At 43.9% G+C, this 22,239-nt stretch overlaps 1 protein-coding gene across 2 annotated transcripts in view; it reads right to left on the bottom strand.

The window, feature by feature from the left end:
- Positions 1–1,279: 1,279 nt before the first annotated feature.
- Positions 1,280–22,239, bottom strand: part of morn4 (MORN repeat containing 4) — a 36,658-nt gene continuing 15,698 nt past the window's right edge. For both annotated transcript variants that reach the window (XM_080205949.1, XM_080205948.1), the window contains exons 2-5: positions 12,602–12,676; positions 9,861–9,975; positions 7,619–7,728; positions 1,280–6,163 (exon numbers count right to left, since the gene is read on the bottom strand). In XM_080205949.1, the coding sequence (XP_080062075.1) occupies positions 6,015–6,163; positions 7,619–7,728; positions 9,861–9,975; positions 12,602–12,668 (441 nt within the window). In that variant the 5' untranslated portion in view covers positions 12,669–12,676 and the 3' untranslated portion in view covers positions 1,280–6,014. The remainder of the gene's footprint in view (positions 6,164–7,618; positions 7,729–9,860; positions 9,976–12,601; positions 12,677–22,239) is intronic.

Raw genomic sequence — 22,239 nt, 5'->3', positions numbered from 1 at the left:
CTGCCCTTGAGCTTTAAGCACCTTAAATGGAGAGAAACCGCAGAGAAAAAGGACAGGGTGTTGTCACTGACCTTCCAGCTCACGTGTCAGTGTGTTACAGTGCATCCAGTTCCGTTCCAGGATTAAGTTCAAACTACAATCATTTGGCACATGTCCTGTTGTCACTCATTTGCCAAGGATGTAGGAAACGCTTGTGTCATTGTTCACTGGCACTCTGAAGATGAGAGTTCAACATTGTGGACTGGAGAGTACATAGAGAGCTTTACTCTGTATCTAACCTCATGCTGTACATGTCCTGGGAGCATTTGATGGGGGACAGTGTAGAGGCAGCTTTACTCTGCATCTTAATTATCCATTATCAATAAGAAAATGATTGTTAAACCACATTTATAATTGATCACCTTAATCACCTAAATGTGGAGCATTAAAGTAGCATAAAATAAGTATTTCATTACTTCCACCCCTTCCCCTCTCTCCAGTGTCCATAACCAATACTGATTCTCTAACACCCAGTATTCACAACACCTTTACATTGTAATCCATCTTAAAGGTGCTTCACAGGAGTGTTAAATTCAACACAAAGCCACAAAGAGATGTTAAGACAGAATACCAAAAGAGGTAAATTTAAAGTGAGTCTTAAGGAGGAGGGGGCAAGAGTGTTTGAGGGATTTAGGGAGAGAATTTCAATGCCTATGGTCCAGGTAGATGGTGGGGGTGGATTCCAGAAATATACCTGCCCATCTTCAGTGTGCACTTGTATTTCTATAGGGCATTTTCTGATCTCAGGGATCTTTAAAAAAAAATGAAGTGCATTAAATGTAGTCACCATTGTAATGCAATCTTATTTAATAAGGTTAGCCAAGAGATAAATAGAAGGCTGGATACCAGGGAGAACTCCCTGGCTCCTCTTAGAAATAATGCCTTGGGATTTCTTATATCTGGGTAGCCAAAGCCTCAGTTTAAGGATTAATTTAAAATACAATGCTTCTGACAGAGCTGTGCTCCCTGTGTACTCCACTAGGCATGTCAGCTGGGTATTTACCCAAAGATCCACAATGATCACCTGAACAGGGACACAGGCCTCTGCCCAGAAGATGGCACCTCAGACAGTGCAGCACTCCTTCAGTGCTACATGGGAGAATCAGTCCAGGTCAGGTGCCCAAACACTGGAATGGGGTTTGAATCCATGGCCAGGATGTTGCTTAAACTGGGCCAGTGCCAGACTCTCCTGCTGAAGGGAAAATAAAAAAAAAACACACAATCGAGAGAATAAGCAGTTATAGAGACCACATTTATTGCATTATTTGGACAAACCAGCTTGTAATTACAATAAATATTTAATTGCACTTGAAAAATAAGACTTGGGGAGAAAAAAGGCAACACATGTAAGAATGTGAAGTTAATACATTTCCATATTAGATTTAAATCCATCAGTTATAAATGTGCAAGAAAATCCACCAACTCCTCACGGATACTGAAGGCATGAAAGTAAGGAGTCAAGTAATGAGAAAGCACCATGTTTCACTTTGACCTACATTGCAATTAATTTGGAATTTTTGACAGTTACAGTTGGTAAGCCTTTCTGCCAGTTTCGTGCTAAACTAGGACATCCCAGGCTAAAACAGGAACTGCAATCATCTTTAAAAATGAGCTTAAAAGAGTCCAGCCCTTTTTGAAGCATAACAAGAAAACTAATACATTAACAAAATGCACCATCCATTACAAATCATGGTAGCAGCACACAAATGATCTCGTTAGCAAGTCTTTTGATCCTGAGATGGTTTCGGTGAAAGATTTCAATAATACTGAGGGGATAGAGTGAGGATAAATCAGTTGGTGGGGTAAGGGCTTGAAGCTGGAAGCTGTGTCACAAATCACTCCTGTTTTTTGCTTCATGCAAAGTATATAATGAGAGAGAGAATGAGAGAGAAATGGACCGCACAGAAGCAAAACCAACAGGAAAATAAAATGGCGGGGGGAGTGCCTAAATACTCTTAAACCACCTTCAGCCCAAAAAAGGTACTGACGCCAACTGCTACACCCAATGATTCGGAACCGAACAAACTTGGGATCTTCCAACAGGATGAAATAAGGCTTGTGTAGCGACTGTTACCATCAGGAGGACAGGAGGGGTTTGGGTGACATTAAGCCAGTAAGTTTTCTCACATCAGTGTCAGGAGGACTAGTTAGGTTAAATGCATGGGATTATGGGGATATGGTCTGGGTGGGAATGTGATCAGTGCAGACAGATGGGCCAAATGGCCTCCTTCTGCACTCTAAGACTCTATGATCACAGAACAAAAGTTTGTCGGGTAATTTACTGGCTCTAATGTCCAACATTCACAGGGATTTGCAGTTGAGGAAGCACCAAATTCCATCTCGTTCACCTTCTGCCATCCTGGTGGGTCACATGATACAATAAAGATGGTGTTGATCAATCACAAGAATCAATCCTCATCACGAGTGTACAGCAGACCCAGATATCGAGAGAGTGAAGAAACACCCCAGTGGTAGAACACTCTGGGAACTATTGATTGAAAGTCATCTTCCCATCCCCAAGCCAAGCAAGGTTACAAACATCACATGCTATGTCTCAAATTATTCATGTACAATAGTGTCCTAAAATATGTCTGTTTGGGAGAGAAATCACCCCAGTTTTGACACATTCACTCCTAGTTTTATGATTCCCTGTATTACACGGCAAAAAAGGCACAAAAAACACAGCAGCAGCAAAACAACACTACTTCAAATTAAACAGCAGACAATTGCTTTGCAGATTTCAGTTATCTTAAATTCACATTTCACAGCAGACTGCTTGAAAGGGAAGAGTCTGGTTTGTTTTACAATCATAAGGTGCAGGGCTGTTTTCTGACTTCCATTCCACTCGCATACATCAGCACCCATCAAATTAACATTACAGTTATTATTCACACATTAACCGGATCACCCCATGGTGAGCGAGGTAGGAGGTAAATTCGACTTCTTACTATTCCAATCCTGCATTGTCTAGATTGGGACCCCATTCAAATTGGCATCATGTCATGACTTACTGCTAAGTTAAGGCAATTTAAAAAAATAAATAAAGCAGGTTAGAAATGACCAGTTACGTCACTGCGTACACCATGAAATAAAGCACAAGAAATATATAGCCGAAGTCTGCCAACCTCCGAGAGAGAAAGATTGGTTAGTATTTCCGCTCGGGGCTCGTCAGAACCGAAGAATCCTGAAGGCTTTCTGTCCATTTCACCTTGTTTTTTTTGCACCATTAAAAATACTGAGTGGTCCAGAGGTAAGAACAATTCTGGCTAATCAGTGCTGTAAGTTTCAACCTGAACTCTTCCACAACGGCAGCTAATGATGAGCCAAGTATTAATTTTAAATCAGAGATCAATAGATCATCTGTTAACCAAAGTTAGTGACCAGAAGAGTGACATGGGGTAAAGGCAGGTATATGGGGTTAGGTCACAGAACAATCGTTAGCTCACTGAATGGCAGACAGGAATGGCATCCTGCTGTTCCTACATTCCAATGGTAATACAACACTGACTTGCTCAATAAGCACGTTACGCTAAAGCAAAAACAAACACTTGAGACAATGTTGGATCCTGGTGAAACAAAACCTTATGACAGCAGTCACTCAGCACCAGCAAGTTGTGTCAAATAGACATTTGGTTCTCAGTAATTATACCAGCACTTGATTAATATATAACTAGGGATGATGCAGGGGACAGTGAGAAGATGGAGAATGATTGCACCGTATTGTGATATTTTTAAAATGTAAATAAGAGGGTGAGTCCTATCACAGGGAGTGGATGTGTGGAGAGATACTGCAATCATATTATAGGGAGAGTTATTCCAAGTGTTCTCCTCCCACTAGAGGTTACAGCATTGGGCAGAGAATGAAACACTGAGATTTTTTAAAAATTCATTCATGGGACATGGGTATTGTCAGCATTTATTACCCATCCCTAGTCGCCCTTGGATGGTAGTTGAGAGTCAACCACATTGCTGTCTTTGCGTTGTGTTTGGTTAATAGCAACAGCAAACCATGGGGTAATAAAGGCACTACAACTAAGGAAAGCATCATGCACGACAACATGTGGTGATTGAACCAGTGATCATGGAGGTTACCTTACTGCGGTGTACAAGATACCTGTACAACACCTTTTAGAAACACCATGGCGATAGGACAAGCAGGCGTAGGACTGGGAGCATGAACAGCAGGTTTAGTGGGCAGAAGTCAGGTAGAATACGTTTACAGCTGGAATGTCTTGGTAGGAACAGTAATGAGGCCAGGATATGGAGTTTAACAGCTGGATGCCATAGCGCAGGGATGTGCAAACCCTGACTCAAGGGGTGCATGCATCCCACCAAGCTTGGGGTCTTCCTTCTACATTTTGCCCCATTTGATATTTGTGGGACTGGAGATTTGGGATGACCGGCTCATGATGTTGCCTGATGGATAAATCCGGAATCAGATCACCAAAAAGCTGCAAGTATCTCCAGCTTCAAACACGTCCAATGATGGGAAGAGACTTAAACTTTGTCTTTACTGGTATTTACTTACACAGCGCACAAAGAGCAAACACTAGGGGGTGGGATTTTCTGGCTATTCCCAATGGTGGGATTTTTCAGTCCTGCCAATGGCACCACCCAGCCTCAGGTTCCCTGGTAGTGGAGGGTGCAAACAATAGGAAGCCCATTGACAGTGGCAGGACTGGAAGACCCTGCTGCCATCGAACTGCCTCTGTACAACACGCTGATATAAAAACAGAAAGTGCTGGAAAGGCTCAGCAAATCTGGCAGCATCTGTGAAGAGGAAAACAGGAGTTAACGTTTCAAGTTAGTTTGACTCTTTTTTCAGTTCTGTAGAAGGGTCAAATGGACTCAAAACATGAACTCTGTTCCTTTCTTCATAGATGCTGCCAGACCTGCTGAGCATTTCCAAAATGTTCTGAATTTATTTTAGATTTTCATCATCCACAGTATTTTGCTTTAACAGTAAGACACCGATGCTATTACTGGGAAGATGGTACAAGATTGGTGACCCTGAAGGACAGGATAAGCTGGTCTCCATCAGGCAATCATAACACAATCAAAGATTCTAACAGCACAGGAAGGGCCTGCGTGGTCTCTTGGAAAGAACTATCCAATTAGTCCAACTCCCCATCTTTCCCCTGTAACCCTGCAAATGCTTTACCCGCTTCAAGTAGGCATATAATTCCCTTCTGAAATTCACTATTAAATCTGCTTCCTCCGCTCTGTGCAGAGAATTCCACATCACTGCCATTCACTAAGTAAATTCTATTCATTTTATCCTCTGTACCTTCGCTAATTGCCCTCTGGTTAGCCACCTCCTTGACAGTTTTGCCATTTTTAGATCATTCAAATTGAACCAATCCAATAATGTAAAACAGCAACAATTTGCTGCAGGCTCGAGCTTTGGTGGGAGTGGGGGAGATGATCTGGGACCTATTGTGTTGTGCTGAGCGTCACAGCAGGTTCACCAAGCTCAGCTGTCAGAGACCTCGATATGTGGCCTTGGAATCTTCTTGGCTGCAGCCAAGAGTCAGAGAGATTTAAGTTCCTTGAGCACACCTCAAGGGAAATTTTTCCCTTAGTCAATCCTCCTTCCAACAACCTCAAACCCTGCCACGCCACCACCCCCCACCCTCTCTCCAGTAGCCAATAAGTTAGCAGATGGCATGCAAGGGCAGACAGCAGTAGTTGGAAGTCCAAGTATTCTTCCTCTACCATTGGCACCCAGGCTTTGCAAGAACTGCAGCTGTAGATTGAGAGCCCAGCACATGGAACCTGCATGCCTCCCATTCCCAGGGCTGGGCTCATCCACTATACTGTCATAAAAACTGGGAAAGAAATGGAAGAGAGACGACAATTGGGAATTCAACAGCTCCGAACTGAAAAGCAGTCTTTCCATGTTCTCCCACACACACACACACACCCACACCCACACAGAATGAGCTGTTGAATTGATTTTACACACAGAGGAATGGTTACAGGGAGAGTCCCCGTGCACTTTTCGCACTCGCCTGTGCTCTCTGGATCACGGCTTGACACTTCTCCCGTTTGGACAGCCTGTTGTTCTCAAAGATGCCCTCATTCCTTGGGTGCCCACACGAGCCATCAGGAAACATTAGCAGCCCTGAGTGGAAGACAGACAAAAGTTACTTCAGCCCAGAGATGCTGGCGCAAGGTTTAAGAGAAATAGTTAAAACTCTGTAGCTTAGCAACCCAGGAACAGGACATGCCATTCAACCACTCAATCGTAGCCCACCATTCAATGAGATCATGACTGACCTGTAACCTCTCCCACCTGCCTAGGCTCCATGCCGCTTAATACCTTTGACTAGCCACAAAAAAACTGCTGAACCCAGATTTAAATTATGAATTGAACTAGCACCTATTGTGTTCTACCACCTTTTGCATAAAGAAGTTTCTTAAGTTTATTCCCTGAGTCACTTGGCTGAGTTTAAAGACCATGTTTCCTTATGATACATTCTGCAAGGGACACGACAAAGTCTTTTGTTGCTTCTCATGCATGGATCATCTGACCCATTGCCCTGCAGGGTTATCAGAAGACAGATGGGAGATATTCCAACCCACACAGAATGTCTCATTGCTCCACAGTTCATTACTGACTGCACCAAGGCTGGCTGCACAATCTGGGTTAAATTGCAGGTATCTTATACTCACTATCCATTTAAGTGTCCAGCTTCTCAATTCTTTCCCACCACCATTCTACCAAAGGCAAGGTGAGTCCATCATTACTGTGTTCACCAGCAATATCAACAGGAACGGACGCTCTGAATCGAGGAACTAAGGAAATCATAATTTGAGCCATGGCATGCTGACTGTGCCTCACTATCGTCGCACTTGCTTTTCTCATTCATTCTCAGGCAATGAAACACTGCATCCAGCAGAAGCAGGCCACCATTTCCAATACATTCAGATCACAGGGAAAACAGGTTCTGATGGAAATTGCCAAAACTGGACTGGGTTAGACTGAGCTGAACTAGGTTGGGCTGTGTCAGGTTAAAGATAAGCTAGTTTCGGGCTGCTGAGCTAGGCTAAATGGACCTTTCTTCAGGCTAGTTAGATTGGTCCAGTTCGACTGAATACAAAAGCAAAATACTGTAGATGCTTGAAATACTCAGCAGGTCTGGCAGCATCTGTGGCGAGAGATTCAGAATTAATGTTTCTGGTTGATGACCTTTCATCTGAACTGAAAGGTCACCAATCTGATCTGTGGAGATGCTGGCGTTGGACTGGGGTGGGCACAGTAAGAAGTCTCACATACCAGGTTAAAGCCCAACAGATTTATTCGGAAACACAAGCTCTTGGAGCGCTGCTCCTTCATCTCTCCTGATGAAAGAGCAGTGCTCTGAAAATTTGTGATTCTAAATAAACCTGCTGGGCTTCAACTTGGTGTTTTGAGACTTCTTACTGAACCTGAAATAGTAACTCTCATTTCCCTCCCCACACATGCTGCCTGACTGGCTGAGTATTTCCAGAATTTTCTGTTTATATTCCCAGTCAAACTGAATTGGATAAAATTATCAAGATACTCAGGAAATTAATTGAGTTGATCAATCCTTACCGTAGCCTTCCACACGTCCATTTTTGAACTCTCCTTCAAACTTCATCCCATCACACCGAGTGAAAACCCCAACACCTTGGAACTTGCCCTGTACAAACTCCCCCTCGTATCTGTTGACAGAAAGCGCAATAGAGGGTTTAATATGCAAGGAGATACTGTTCATTCTTAAGATGTCCATGATGAGTTACTATAATCCAATGAGCAGGGAAAGAAATGGGCCTCTCAGCTCAATTGCTCATCACCCCTGCAATACCCACTAGTTCAGCTGGTAAAAGTATTGTGTAGCTGAGCTTTACAGATCATAATGTCCCAGCTTGATTGCTACAGTGTGCGGCTTCTAACAATCACACCCAATGTGGAGAAAGAGGCATTACAAATTACTGTAAGTATCCCCCGGGGACAAAAAAGCAAAGATCAACCCCAAATGAAGTTAAAAGTTTATTTATTAGTCACAAGTAAGGCTTACATTAACCCTGCAACGAAGTTACTGTGAAAATCCCCTAGTCGTCACACTCCAGTGCCTGTTTGGGTACACCGAGGGAGAATTTAGCATGGCCAATCCATCTAACCAGCATGTCTTTCGGACTGTGGGAGGAAACCGGAGCACCTGGAAGAAACCCATACAGAGGCAGAGAGAATGTACAGAATCCACACAGACAGTGACCCAAGCCAGGAACCAAACCCAGGTGCCTGGCGCTGTGAAGCAGTGCTAACCACTGTGCCGCCCTATGGTGCAGGAATGTAAATGAGAGGTGACCAGAGATACAGGACTGGACACTGCTATGAAGCTCCATGGTCCAGAGTAGCTTGCGGATGGTCACAAGTGAAGAATGTCTGGTTGCCAAGATGCCAAAGCAAAACCCATGCAGTCGTTTATATGGAAGACCCTTCTGCCCTCTCAGATCACTGTAAAAGACCATCAGGTATTACTGAAAGAGGAGCAGGGGAGATCACATCAAAAAACAGCGTGTATCTGATCATAAACTCATTGCAGCTTGCGGGATCTTGTAGTGTGCAAATTAGCTGCCGGGCTTCCTACAACAATTTCTATTACACAGAGTAGCCATTAAGTGCTTTGGGAGATCTGAAGGTAATGAAAGGTGCTATGTAAATATATAAATGTAAGCGTTGCTTGATACCATTGGTGCAAAGTGTCTGCTTTGGTGAAGCCTAACAGGAGGGGCGCATTTACTGTTCAAAATTGGACTACATACTACAGCAACACCCTGTGGCAAAAAGGGAGACAAGAGTGCAAGCACAGACAACACACACATTTGCACAGGAGAGAATTAATTTTGAAAACCACAGGGGTGCATCTCTTTAAGCTGATACTGGCAGGCTCTCAACAGCTTCTGACCAAGTAGTCACTGATTATAGGGACCACATTTAACTGTAGAAATATGCATTGTTTTTAATCCATTCATCAGAATTAGATGGCTTTGTTTGCTCTCACAGGTGTATAAAAGATCCCATTGCCACTGTCTTAAACAGCCGGCAGGGAATTCTTCCGGAAACATTTCTCCTTCAACCAACGGCTAAGAAATAAAAATGATCTGGTTGTTTTCCCTTTGCAGTCTATGGGATCTTGCTGTGCACCAATTAGCTTCCACCTTTCATAATTATAACAATTATCATCAAAAAAAATTCCAATGTCCTAAATGTGCTTTGGGTCATCCTGTGTGAAAGGCAATCTATAAATCAAAGTTAATTCTTTTGTTCGAGGTCTACACGCAGATTCAGAAAGTGGACTGCTGTTTCTGAGTCTTCTTGGACTTAGATTGATAAACAGTATCAATCCAAAGGTGGCTCAAGGGAGAAGGCTGAGCTTGTGGCCTAGCCAGTGATCAGGGGAAGAGAGTGCAGGGGGAGTGCAGTGTATTCCAATGTCCTCATCTTCCTGCTTTGAAGTGCGTGGCATTGTGGCACAGTAGTTAGCGCTGTTGCCTCATAGCGCCAGGGACTGGGGTTCAATTCTGGCCACAGGTGACTGTGAAATTTGCATGTTCTCCCCGTGTCTGCATGGAGCTTCCTCCCACAGTCCAAATATGTGCGAATAGGTTGATTGGCCATGATAAAGTGCCCCTGTCAGGGAGATTAGGAGGGTAAATATCAGGTTATGGGAATAGGACAGGACCTAGATGGGATTGTTGTTGGTGCAGGCTGACGGGCCAAATGGCCTCCTTCTGCACTTAGATTCTTCTGCCTGGACTGTCATGCCCGAAGTGCAGGGACTCTAGCTTACCTGGAGCCATCAGAGAAGGCCAGTGTCCCGCGGCCACTGAACAGGCCGTTTTCAAACTGACCGACGTAACTGCTGCCATCCACAAACCTCAGCTGCCCGATCCCATGCCGGCGACCTGGCACAGTGAAAGGTAAAAGGTCAGAGTGTGAATGACGTACAGAGCATTACAGTTCAATTGACACTAGTTTGGCAACTCACTGGGTAAATGGCTAAACCTGGAATCCATCAGCTTCGATCCCAGACCTTAAATGGAGTATTTGAGGAGTGCTACAAATGGTCCCTCAGGTGTTAGAGGTTGGGTATTTTGCGGCAAGTCGCTCATTTCCTAATTCCCAAGCCTTTCTGCCCATCCAGAAATCATAGGAGTGTGAAACAATACTCTCCAATTACTAAGATGGGTACAGCTGCAACATCATTCAAGAAGCTTGACATCAATCGGAAAACATAGCCCACTTGATTGATACCCCATCCATTGCTTTCAACATTTATTCCCTCCACCAACAGCACACAGTGGCAGACTGTGAACGAGATACGAAATGCATTGCAGGCTCACCAAGTCTCCTTCGATAAGCACCTTCCAAACCTGTTGCCTCTACCATTCAGAAGGTTCCTATCCAATGACCCTTCCTATGCTGCAATGACCCTTCTTTTGGCAAAACCACACTTTGGTGCAGGTAGTTTCCTGGTATCCGCTAGTCAGCTTTGCACTGATCCACTTGGCTGAGGTACAGGAGGGTGGTGTTAATGCCCGAGGCAATAGCACCCAAATATGGGAGCTCTCGGGAAAGGAGTTGGGGCCAGGGAGAGAATGGTCAACAAAGATAGTCAACGGTGGCAGCATGAACACAAGGATTTAGGAACCACGTTTCTTGCCCCTCTGTGTGCCCTCTACACTCGTATTAGTACTTGCTGGAGGTTCTGTTCCATCACATGGGTTCCAGTCACTGTGCAGGATGGGAAAAGAGAAATTTGAGCAAATATATTTCAATGAATATTGTGCTTTGTCACACAAGTCCCACTTAACCACCACCCTTGTGCCTGTTGGTTTGGAGTGGCTCCTGGTTAAGCATCTTCAAGTTTAAAATTATCCTCATGTTGAAATTTCCACTTGATATCATCCCTATCCCCAAAACTCCCTCTGGTCTTACGACCCTCCAAAATCTCTGCTCTCCTCCAATTCTGATCTCTTGCACAACCCTGTTTCTCATCATCCCCTTTCAGTGGCCATGTCTTCAGCTGCCTGGGCCCAAAGCTCTGGAATTCCCTTGGACCTCTCTTTTCCATTAAGACCCTGCTTAAAACCTACCTCTTTGACCAACCTTTTAGGCATGAACCACAATATCAAATGTGGCTGGGTGTGAAACTTTGTTTAATAACAGTCCTTTGAAGCACCTTGGGACATTTCACTATACTAAAGGTATCATAAAGGCAACACGGTGCCACAGTGCCCAGCACTGCCTCACAGTGCCAAGGACACGAGTTCAGTTCCCAACTTGGGTTACTGTCTGTGTAGTGTTTGCACATTCTCCCCATGTCTGCTTGGGTTTCCTCCAGGTGCACTGGTTTCCTCCCACAGTCCAAAGATGCGCAGGTTAGGTTGATTGGCCATGCTAAATTGCCCCTTAGTGTCAGGGGGACTAACAGGCTAAATACGTGGGGTTATGGGGACACGGCCTGGGTAGGATTGTTGTCAGTGCAGGCTTGATGGGCCGAATGAACTGTAGGGATGCTATTCTATATAAATACAAGCGGCTGTATTTGTACTCAAAATGTTCCCACCACCGAATTGGCAAAAGAGTCCTTTACCCAGACAGTGGGCGGGACTTTCTGGCCACACTTGCCCCAAGATTAGAAATTCCTGCTCGAGGTCAACGTACCTTTGAAGGTCTGTGACAGGTGGGACAGGAAAATTCCGCCCTCTAAACTCTTTCTCCATGTATCACTTTGATACGGTGAGCAATAGTTATAATAGCACCACTCAGCAGGGTTTCACAGTTCAGTCTGATTGGTGTGGAGAGTGTCATTTCACCATTCATTGCAGATTACACAACTGGGTCATAATCCTTTATTGCTTCCTAAATGTCAATTGTGGTTTAGTGGGTAACACCTTCACCTCGAGTCAGAAAGCCACTCTAGACGATTCAGCACAAAATCTAAGCTGACACGCCAATGTAGCACTGAAAGAGCTTTGTAACTTGCACTGAGGCTGCACCTGTCCTCTCAGAACTCATTTCAAAGAGCTGGAAAGTTCTCTCGAGAGTTCTGGCCAATATTTATCCCTCAAAGCAACATCACTGAACCAGATTATCGAGTCATTTAGCTCCTTGCTATTTATGGGAGCATCCTAGATGCAAACTTGCTGTCACAGTTCCTACATTGTAACAGTTAACACAATGACGCTGGCTGTCGAGTGCTCTGTGACACTACGTTAGCGTCTTCTACGTGGCCACATCCGGCCTTACTTCTGCAGTTGTCTCTAGTTCTACCTGCCAGCCCATGACTTTGGGCCATTTGACTCTGTCCCCCTGCCATCTTGCTTCCCCCACCCCATTCTCCTGCTCCTTTCACTCCACCCGTTAAGTATCTCTGGTCATTTACTGGATTAAAAAAGTGTTGTATCAATATATGTTAACATCACTGGGACCTCAGTAAGGATATCGGAAATTATCCACAGAAACAGAATAACTGGCCTGTCACACCTTGTAGGCTAACAATAGCAGGCACTAAAGAGGACAACTTACCTTCTTTCCATTCCCCGTGATACTCCTCACCACTTGAATAGGTGAAGGTTCCCTTGATCAGCGTCATGCCCCAATCTAACAAAAAAAAGTCATTCCTGTGAGTAACTGGGCTAAAGTTCCACACTCAACTCATGGTCTGCACTGCTCCCACCCTGGTCAATGCTGGGGCCGCAACAAATTGGCCTCAATGATCCTGGGTTACAAGCAGAAAGGTTTAAATAAAATCATTCTCACTCCTGATAACCATGCAATATAAAAAAAATACTCATTCACTGGCAAAGTCTGGAGTTTAGCAGGTACTGATATAATTTCAGGGTAGACTTCATCATGGTGTGGAGTCATATAGACCACAAGGATAAGGATTGCAGGGAGGATGTTAAGTATCTCCGTCTTAATATTGGTAACCTGCAGATTAAATGTTCTGTAATCTCTGCACTCCTTCAGCCACGGCCTTTTGATTTTATTGGTCACATGTAGCAGTATACAGTGAAAAGTATTGTTTCTTGTATGCTATACAGACAGAGCATTCTGTTCATAGAGAAGGAAACGACAGAGTGCAAAATGTAGTGTTACAATCGCAGCTAGGGTGTAGAGAAATGCAAACTAAGTCCATTCAAAAGTCTGATTGCAGCAGGGAAGAAGCTGTTTGGTTGGTACGTGACCTCGTCAGTCTGAGGCTGGTTCGGGTGATGGATTGGGCCACATTCACGGGCGGCGGCGGCGGTGGGGGGGGGGGGGGGGGGGGGGGGGGAGGGGAGAGAGAGAGAGAGAAAAAAAGAGAGAGAGACCAGGACAGGTTGTTGGCGATCTGGACCCCTAAAAACGTGAAGCTCTTAACCATTTCTGGTTCGTCTTTGTTGATGTAGAGAGGGGCACCTCTTGCACACCTGTTTTTTTGCTCTTTATTGGCAGCAGTATATTCAAGTTTTGGAATTGCCCCTCTTAAATATGTCCGTTCCACCTGGAAAACACTGCTTAAAACCTAACCCCTTTGACCATGCTTTTGGTCACCTGCGTTATTGTCTTGGTGTCACTTGTTGTTTGATTCTATTCCAGTGAAACAGCTTGGGATATTTTCATGCTACAAAAATGCAACTTGTAGAGAGCCAGTGATGGTTTTCGCAATAAGCTGACAGTTTCATGACGACAACGTTTGTTATTTCCAGATGTCTTCATAAGCTAAGTGTAAATTCTCAAACCGTTACCATGGATCTCAACTTGGTCGCTGGATTACTCAGCCAGTAATAAAACATTTATTGGTTACCCGTTAACCTGCAGCTAGCTGGAGGCAGGAAAGACAGTCAGATATATAAACTGGTTTAAAAAGAAAATATACTCAAAATACAATATACACCCCAAAGCCAGAAAGCAGCAGGATCTGTACCTGGGTACCCCCCCCACCTCCCCCGGCCCAGCCACATGACTGCAGGGAACAACACCAAACTAGTTAGATGAACTAATAAATCTATACTGTACCCTGTGTACTCAAACCTAATAATAATTAATTTCCTATCTGTGTGTTGGGGAACTGAGGGGGGTGGAGTGGGGGGGACAGGGGGCAAAGTGCATAAGGTTCCTGCCCATCTAGTTCATACCTCCATCTCCATGACCAGGATTAGGTTTAATAGCATTTTCCCCCAATTGACACTGCAAGGAGTCAAAATTTTCAGGAGAGAAGAAAAAGACAGAACAACAACTTGCATTTACATAGCGACTTCTAGTGCACTAAAATTTCCCAAGATGCTTCACAGAAGCGTAATGACATAATTTGGCGCACAGCCATAAAAGCACATTCTGGCTGATTAAATAGATGAGTTTAAGGAATCATTTAAAAAGAAGATAGAGAGAGAGAAAAAGAGAAAGGTTTAGGAAAGCAATTCTAAAGTTGCGATAAGGTTCATCAAATAGATTCATCAAATTTAAAAATCGAGATACGCTTTAAATTCTCATTGTTCAGTCAGTATTATTAGATATTACTGGACACGTGGGATTTGGGGCAGCACAGAGGCACAGCAGGTTAGTACTGCTGCCTCATAGCGCCAGGGACCCACTTGGGTCACTGTGTGTGGAGTTTACACATTCTCCCCATGTCTGCGTGGGTTTTCCTCCAGGTGCTCCAGTTTCCTCCCACATTCTGAAAGACGTGCTGGTTAGATGCATTGACCCGAACAGGCGCCAAAGTGTGGCGCCTAGGGGAACTTCATAGAAACTTCATTGCAGTGTTAATGTAAGCCTTACTTGTGACTAATAAATAAACTTTAATTAAATAAATTCAAATATTGCAGTTCCACTTGTTAATCATTTGAGGGAGCTCCATTACCTACAATGTTAGAAAGCAAACAATGTTGTTTGCAAGGATATTTCAGCTTATCCTCAGGACATTTTAAAGTGCGAAAGCACACACCTAAACATGCAGGTCATAGCTCGTTCGTCCTATAAAATCAAACAAAACAGCCAGTTTATCACCTCATTTTCTGTAGTCTGTTCTGTGATAAATGATTAGACCTTTTGTTGCGGCACTGATTATCGCAGTGGGATAAGTGGTGTTTACATTCAGGATCAGCAATGCAAGGGACCTGATAATAGTCTCAACTCAGGATGGTGAGAGACTTGGAAAGAGAACTTGCAGGTGGTGGTGTCCCCATGCATTTGTTGCCCTTACCCTTCAAGGGGGTGAGGTCAGGGCCTTGGGAGAGGCTGCGGTACATTCTGTACGTGGGCTGCACCGTCCACTTAAAAGGACAGGATAGAATTAGAGGCACTTCAGAGAAAGCTCACTCAACTGATCCCTATGATAAGTGAGATTCTTATGAAGAGAGGTTGGGTCTCCAAGAACGAGAAAAGAATGAGACGATCTTTTGAAAACTTACAAAATCCTGAGGGGGCTTGACAGAGTGGATGTCGAGATGGCATCTACCCTTGTGAGAGAATGGAGCGAAGGGCACAGCTTAAAAATAAGGGGTCTCCCATTTAAGACAGAGATAGGAATACTTTTCTCTCAGACGGTCATGAGTCTTTCCCAGAGAGCAGTGAGGCAGTGCCAATAAATATTTTTAAAGCAGTGGTAGATAAATTCTTGATCAACAAGGGAGTTGAAGGATATAGGGGGTAGAGTTGAGGCCACAAACTGAATCAGCAGAGCAGGCTTGTGGGGCCAAATGGCCTAATCTTGCTCCTAATTCTCTTCTTTGTAGAAAAGCAAAATACTGTGGATGCTGGAATCTGAAACAAAAACAGAAAATGCTGGAAAATTTCAGTAAGTCTGACAGCATCTGAGGAGAGTACAGCCAACATTTCAAATCTGACCCAAAACATTGGTTCTATTCTCTCCCTACATACGCTATCAGATTTGCTGAGATTTTCCAGCACTTTCTGTTTCTGTCTCTTGTTTGTATACTTGTATAACACAATATGATGGTTGCGGATGTTTACAGAAATGGGTGCTGGCCCAGGAAAAGAGACGCGATAACCCCTTTGCCTTGGAGCATTATGGAATGGTACAGCACAGAAGTGAGCCTGTGCCAGCTCTTTGAAAAAAATTAGTCTCACTTTCCCACCCTTTCCATCATAGTCCTGCAACTCTTCCCCTTCCAATAACTTTAAAAAAGAATTGGTTTGATTTGATTTGGATCAGTTATTGTTGAACCTGCTTGCATCAGCCAACCCACCAATTTGTGCCAACTGAATGAAGAGGTAACTCAAACATCCAGTATGGAGCTCAGAGGCCAGAAATACAGCGTTGTTAAAGGAATGGTATCAGTGGTAATGTTACTCAATTAGCAATCCAGAAACTCGGACTAATAATCTAGATACAAAATCCCTCACAGCAGCTGGAAACTGAATCAACAAAATTCCAGGTTAATAAGCTCGTCACAGTAATGGTGACCATGAAACTACCGGACTGTTGTTAAAACCCACCTGCTTCCCTAACACCCTTTAGGGAATGAAATCTGCAAACCTTATCTAGTTTTTTTAAAATGGAGGTTTACAGCATGGAAACAGGCCCTTCGGCTCAACTTGTCCATGCTGCCCTTTCTTTTTTAAAACCCCTAAGCTAATCTCAATTGCCCGCATTTGGTCCATATCCCTCTATACCCATTGTACCCATGTAACTTTCTAAATGTTTTTTAAAAAGATAAAATTGTACCTGCCTCTCCTACCACCTCTGGCAGTTTGTTCCAGACACTCACCACCCTCTCTGAAAAAATTGCCCCTCTGGACACTTCTGCATCTCTCCCCTCTCACCTTAAATCTATGCCCTCTAGTTTTAGACTCCCCTACCTTTGGGAAAAGATATTGACTATCTAGCTGATCTGTGCCCTTCATTATTTTAAAGACCTCTATAAGATTACCCCTCAGCCTCCTAAGTTCCAGAGAAAAAAGTTCCAGTCTATCCAGCCTCTCCTTATAACTCAATCCATCAAGTCCCATAGCATCCTAGTAAGTCTCTTCTGCACTCTTTCTAGTTTAATGATATCCTTTCTAATAATAGGGTGACCAGAATAGCACAGTATTCCAAGTGTGGCCTTACCAATGTCTTGTACAACTAAGAACATAAGAAATAGGAGCAGGAGTAGGACATCTAGCCCTTCGAGCCTGCTCCACCATTCAATAAGATCATGGCTGATCTGAAGTGGATCAGTTCCACTTTCCCGCTTTCTCCCCATAACCCTTAATTCCCTTGTCTATCAGAAATTTATCTACCCGTGACTTAAATATATTCAATGAGGTAGCCTCCTCCACTTCAATGGGCAGAGAATTCCAGAGATTCACCACCCTTTGAGTGAAGAAGTTCCTCCTCAAGTCCGTTCTAAACTGCTCCCCCCTTATTTTGAGGCTGTGCCCTCTAGTTCTGTTTTCCTTTCTAAGTGGGAAGAATCTTGTTGAACTTCAACAAGACATTCCAACTCCTGTATTCAATGTTTGACTAATGGAATCAAGCATGCTGAATGCCTTCTTCACCTCTCTGTCCACCTGTGACCCCACTTTCAAGGAGCTATGAACATACACCCCTAGATCTCTTTGTTGTAACTCTCCCCAACACCCTACTATTAACTGAGTAAGTCCTGTCCTGGTTCAATCTACCAACATGCATCACCTCGCATTTGTCTAAATTAAACTCCATCTGCCATTCATCAACCCACTGGCCCAATTGATCAAGATCCCGTTGCAATTGGAGATAACTTTCTTCACTGTCCACTATGCTACAAATCTTGGTGTCATCTGCAAACTTACTAACCATGTCTCCTATATTCTCATCCAAATCATTAATGTAAATGACAAGTAACAGTGTCCTCTACCGTGAAGACTGACACAAAAAAAACTTGTTTAAGGCCTTGACCGTTTCCTCGACCAGCACTGATCCCTGAGGCACACTGCTGGTCACAGGCCTCCAGCTTAAAAAACAACTCTCTACAAACACCCTCTGCCTTCTGTCAAGAGGCCAATTTTGTATCCATTTAGGTACCTCACCCTGGATCCCGCAAGATTTAGCCGTATGCAACAACCTATGCGGTACCTTGTCAAGGGCCTTGTTAAAGTCCATGTAGACAACATCAACTGCACTGCCCTCTTCTACCTTATTGGTTACCCTTCCAAACACTCAGTCAAATTTGTGAAACATGATTTTCGACTCACAAAGCCATGCTGACTGTCCCTAATCTGGCCCTGTGTCTCTAAATGAGATCCTGTAGATCCTGTCTCTCAAAATACCTTCCAACAATTTACCCATCACAGACGTGAGGCTCACTGGCCTGTAGTCTCAGGCTTTTCCCTGCAGCTCTTTTTAAACAAAGGTTCAAACTTTATCCACTCTCCATTTGCCACAAAACAAAAACCGATAGTAAACGTTTTTACAAAAGTATAAAAAGGAAAAGAGTGGTTAAAGTGAATGTTGGACCCTTAGAAGACGAGAGGGGGGATTTAGTGGTGGGAAACAAGGAAATGGTCAAGGCCTTAAACAAGTTTTTTTGTGTCAGTCTTCACGGTAGAGGACACAAATAGCTTACCGAAAATTGACGGTCGTGGGACTCTAGGGGGTGAGGTCCTTAAAACAATTACTATTACTAAAGAGGTAATGCTTGGTAGGCTAATGAGACTAAAGGTTGACAAGTCCCCGGGCCAGGGTACTGAAAGAAATGGCAGAAGTAATAGCAGATGCGTTAGTAATTTATCAAAATTCACTGGACTCTGGGGAAGTGCCGGCTGATTGGAAAACAGCTAATGTGACACCGCTGTTTAAAAAAGTAGACAAAAGGCGGGTAACTACAGGCTGGTTAGCTTAATATCCATAGTTGGGAATGTGCTGGAATCCATCATTAAAGAAGGGATAGCAGGATACCTGGAAAAGAGTGGTTCGATCAAGCAGATGCAGCATGGATTCATGAAGGGAAAGTCGTGTTTGACGAGCTTACTGGATTTTTATGAAATGTAATGAGTGCGGTTGACAGAGGGGAACCGGTGGATGTGGTATTTTTAGATTTCCAGAAGGCGTTCGATAAGGTGCCTCACAAAAGGTTGCTGCAGAAGATTAAGGCACACGGAGTTGGGGGTAAAGTGTTAGCGTGGATTGAGGATTGGCTATCTAACAGGAAGCAGACAGTTGGAATAAATGGCCGCTTTTCTGGTTTGCAGTTGGTGACTAGTGACGTGCTGCAGGGATCGGTGCTGGGGCCTCAACTGTTTACCATATACATCGACAACCTGGAGGAGGGGACCAAGTGTAGGGTAACTAAGTTTGCTGATGACACAAAAATGAGTGGGAAAGCAAATTGCGTGGAGGACGCGGAAAGTCTGCAGAGAGATTTGGATAGGCAAGGATCTGGCTGATGGAGTATAATGTTGGCAAGTGTGAGGTTATCCACTTTGGAAGGAATAATAGTAATTTGGGCTATTATTTAAATGGTGATAAATTACAACATGCTACTGTGCAGAGGGAGCTGGGGGCCCTTGTGCATGAATCGCAAAAAATCAGTTTGCAGGTACAGCAGGTGATCAAGAAGGCAAATGGAATGTTGGCCTTTATCGCGAGGGGGATAGAATATAAAAGCAGGGGGGTCTTGCTGCAATTGTACTGGGTACTGGTGAGGCCACAACTGGAGCACTGTGTGCAATTCTGGTCCCCTTATTTGTGAAAGGATATATTGGCCTTAGAGGGGGTGCAGGGAAGGTTCACCAGGTTGATACCAGAGATGAGGGGGTTAGCTTACAAAGACAGATTGAGTAGATTGGGCCTGTACTTGGAGCTTAGAAGGCCGAGGGGTGATCTTATAGACACATATAAAATAATGAAGGGGCTAGATAGGGTGGAGGCAGAGAGATTCTTTCCACTTAGAAAGGAAACAAGAACTACAGGACACAGCCTCAAAATAAGGGGGAGTCAGTTTAGAACAGAGTTGAGGAGGAACTTCTTCTCTCAGAAAGTAGTGAATCTCTGGAATTCTCTGCCCATTGAAGCGGTGGAGGCTACCTCATTAAATATGTTTAAGTCACAGGTAGATAGATTTCTGATCAATAAGGGAATTAAGGGTTATGGGGAGCAGGCGGGTAAGTGGAACTGAACCACTACAAGATCAGCCATGATCTTATTGAATGGCAGGGCAGGTTTGAGGGGCTAGGTGGCCTACTCCTGTTCCTATTTCTTATGTTCTTAATCTTCAGGCACTTCACCCGTGACTATCGATGATTCAAATATTTCGGCTAGGGGACCCTCAAATTTCCTCCCTAGCCTCTCACAATGTCCTGAAATACACTTTGTCAGGTGCCGGGGATTTATCTACCTTGATGCGCTTTAAGACTTCCAGCAGCTCCTTCTCTGTAATATGTACACTCCTCAAGACATCACTATTTCCCCAAGTTCCCTAACATCCATGCGATTCTCAACAATAAAAACTGATGAGAAATGTTCATTTAGGATCTCACTCATCTCTTGTGGATAAGTACATAGATGACCTTGTTGATCCTTAAGAAGCCCTACTCTCTCCATTGTTACTCTTTTGCCCTTCACCTATTTGTAGAAGCTCTTTGGATTCTCCTTTGCCTTATCTGCCAAAATAATCATGTTCCCTTTTTGTCCTCCTGATTTCTCCCTTAACTCTACTCCTAAACCCCTATATTCTTCATGAGATTCATTTGATCCCAGCTGCCTATGCATGTCATGTGCCTCTTTCTTCTTCTTGACCAGGGCCTCAATATCCCAAGTCATCCACGGTTCCCTACTTCTGCCAGCCTTGCCCTTCATTCTAAGAGGAATGTGTTTACCCTGAACCCTGGTTAACACATTTTTGAAAGCATGCCACTTACTAGATGTCCCTTTGCCTTCCCACAGACTCCCCCAATTAACTTTTGAAAGTTCCTGCCTGCTACCATCAAAATTGGCCTTGCCTCAATTTAGAATTTTAACTTTTGGGCCAGACCTATAATTCTCCATAGCTATCTTAAAACAAATAGAAATATAGTCACTGGTCCCAAAGTGACCTCTCACTAACACTTCTGACATCTGCCCTTTCTTATTTCCCAAGAGGAGGTCACGTTTTGTCCCCTCTCTAGTTGGGCCATCCACATACTGAATGAAAAATTCCTCCTGAATACACTCAACAAACTTCTCTCCATCCAACCCTCTAATATGTGGCTGTCCCAGTCAATGTTGGGAAAGTTAAAATCTCCAACTATGACTACCCAATTTTTCTTGGAGCTATCTGTAATCTCCTTACATATTTGCTCCTCAATGTCCTGCCAACTATTTGGGGGCCTATACCTTATCAAAGTGATTTCCCCCTTTTATTTCTCAGTTCTACCCATACAGACTCAGTGGCCGAACCCTCAGATATATCCCCTCTCAGTACCATGATGTTTTCCCTAATCAAAAGTTCAACTTCCCCTCCTCTCTTACCTCCTGTTCTATCTTTCCTATAAGATCTGTACCCTGAAACATTGAGCTACTAGTCTTGTCCCTCCCTTAGCCATGTTTCAGTAATTGCTACGATATCCCAATCCCGTGTGCCCATCCATGCCCTGAGTTCATCTGCCTTGCCGTCAGGCCTCTTGCATTGAAATAAATACAGTTTAATTTGGACTTGCTTTCGGTCTTGCTTTTGCCTGATCTATCTGGTACTAGGATTACTGACACTGCCTTTACTACTTAATATGCTCTCATTAACTTCTGTGCTGTCCTCACTTCTCTTGTTTCCCTACTGCTTTGGATCCCACCCTCCTGCCAAACTAGTTCAAACCCTCCCAAATGGCTCTAGCAAATCTCCTGGCCAGGATGTTAGTCCCCCTCCAGTTCAGATGTAACCCATCCCTCTAGAACAGGTCAGCTTTGGTGTGACCTACTTATTTCCAAGCTATCTGTGCTCCACAAATTCCAGTCCAATATCCCCAATTTTAATCATTCCATCATTGGTGGTCATGCCTTCAGTTGTCAAGGCTCAAACTTTGCAATTCCTGCCCAAATTCTCTCCATCTCACCACTTGACTTTTTTTCCCTTTAATATACAAGTTAAGACATGCCTTAAAATTTATCTCTTTACCACGCTTTTGGTCACTTGCCCTAATCTCTCCTTATTTGGCTCAGCGTCATATTTTGTTTAACGAAGCTATGAAGTAGGAGCAGGAGTAGGCCAGTCAGCCCCTCGAGT

This window comes from Carcharhinus amblyrhynchos, chromosome 17, assembly GCF_965287045.1.
Source record: "Carcharhinus amblyrhynchos chromosome 17, sCarAmb.v2.hapA, whole genome shotgun sequence".
NCBI lineage: Eukaryota > Metazoa > Chordata > Chondrichthyes > Carcharhiniformes > Carcharhinidae > Carcharhinus > Carcharhinus amblyrhynchos.
Note: the sequence above shows the minus strand (reverse complement) of the source record. Positions and strands in the feature narration are given on the sequence as shown.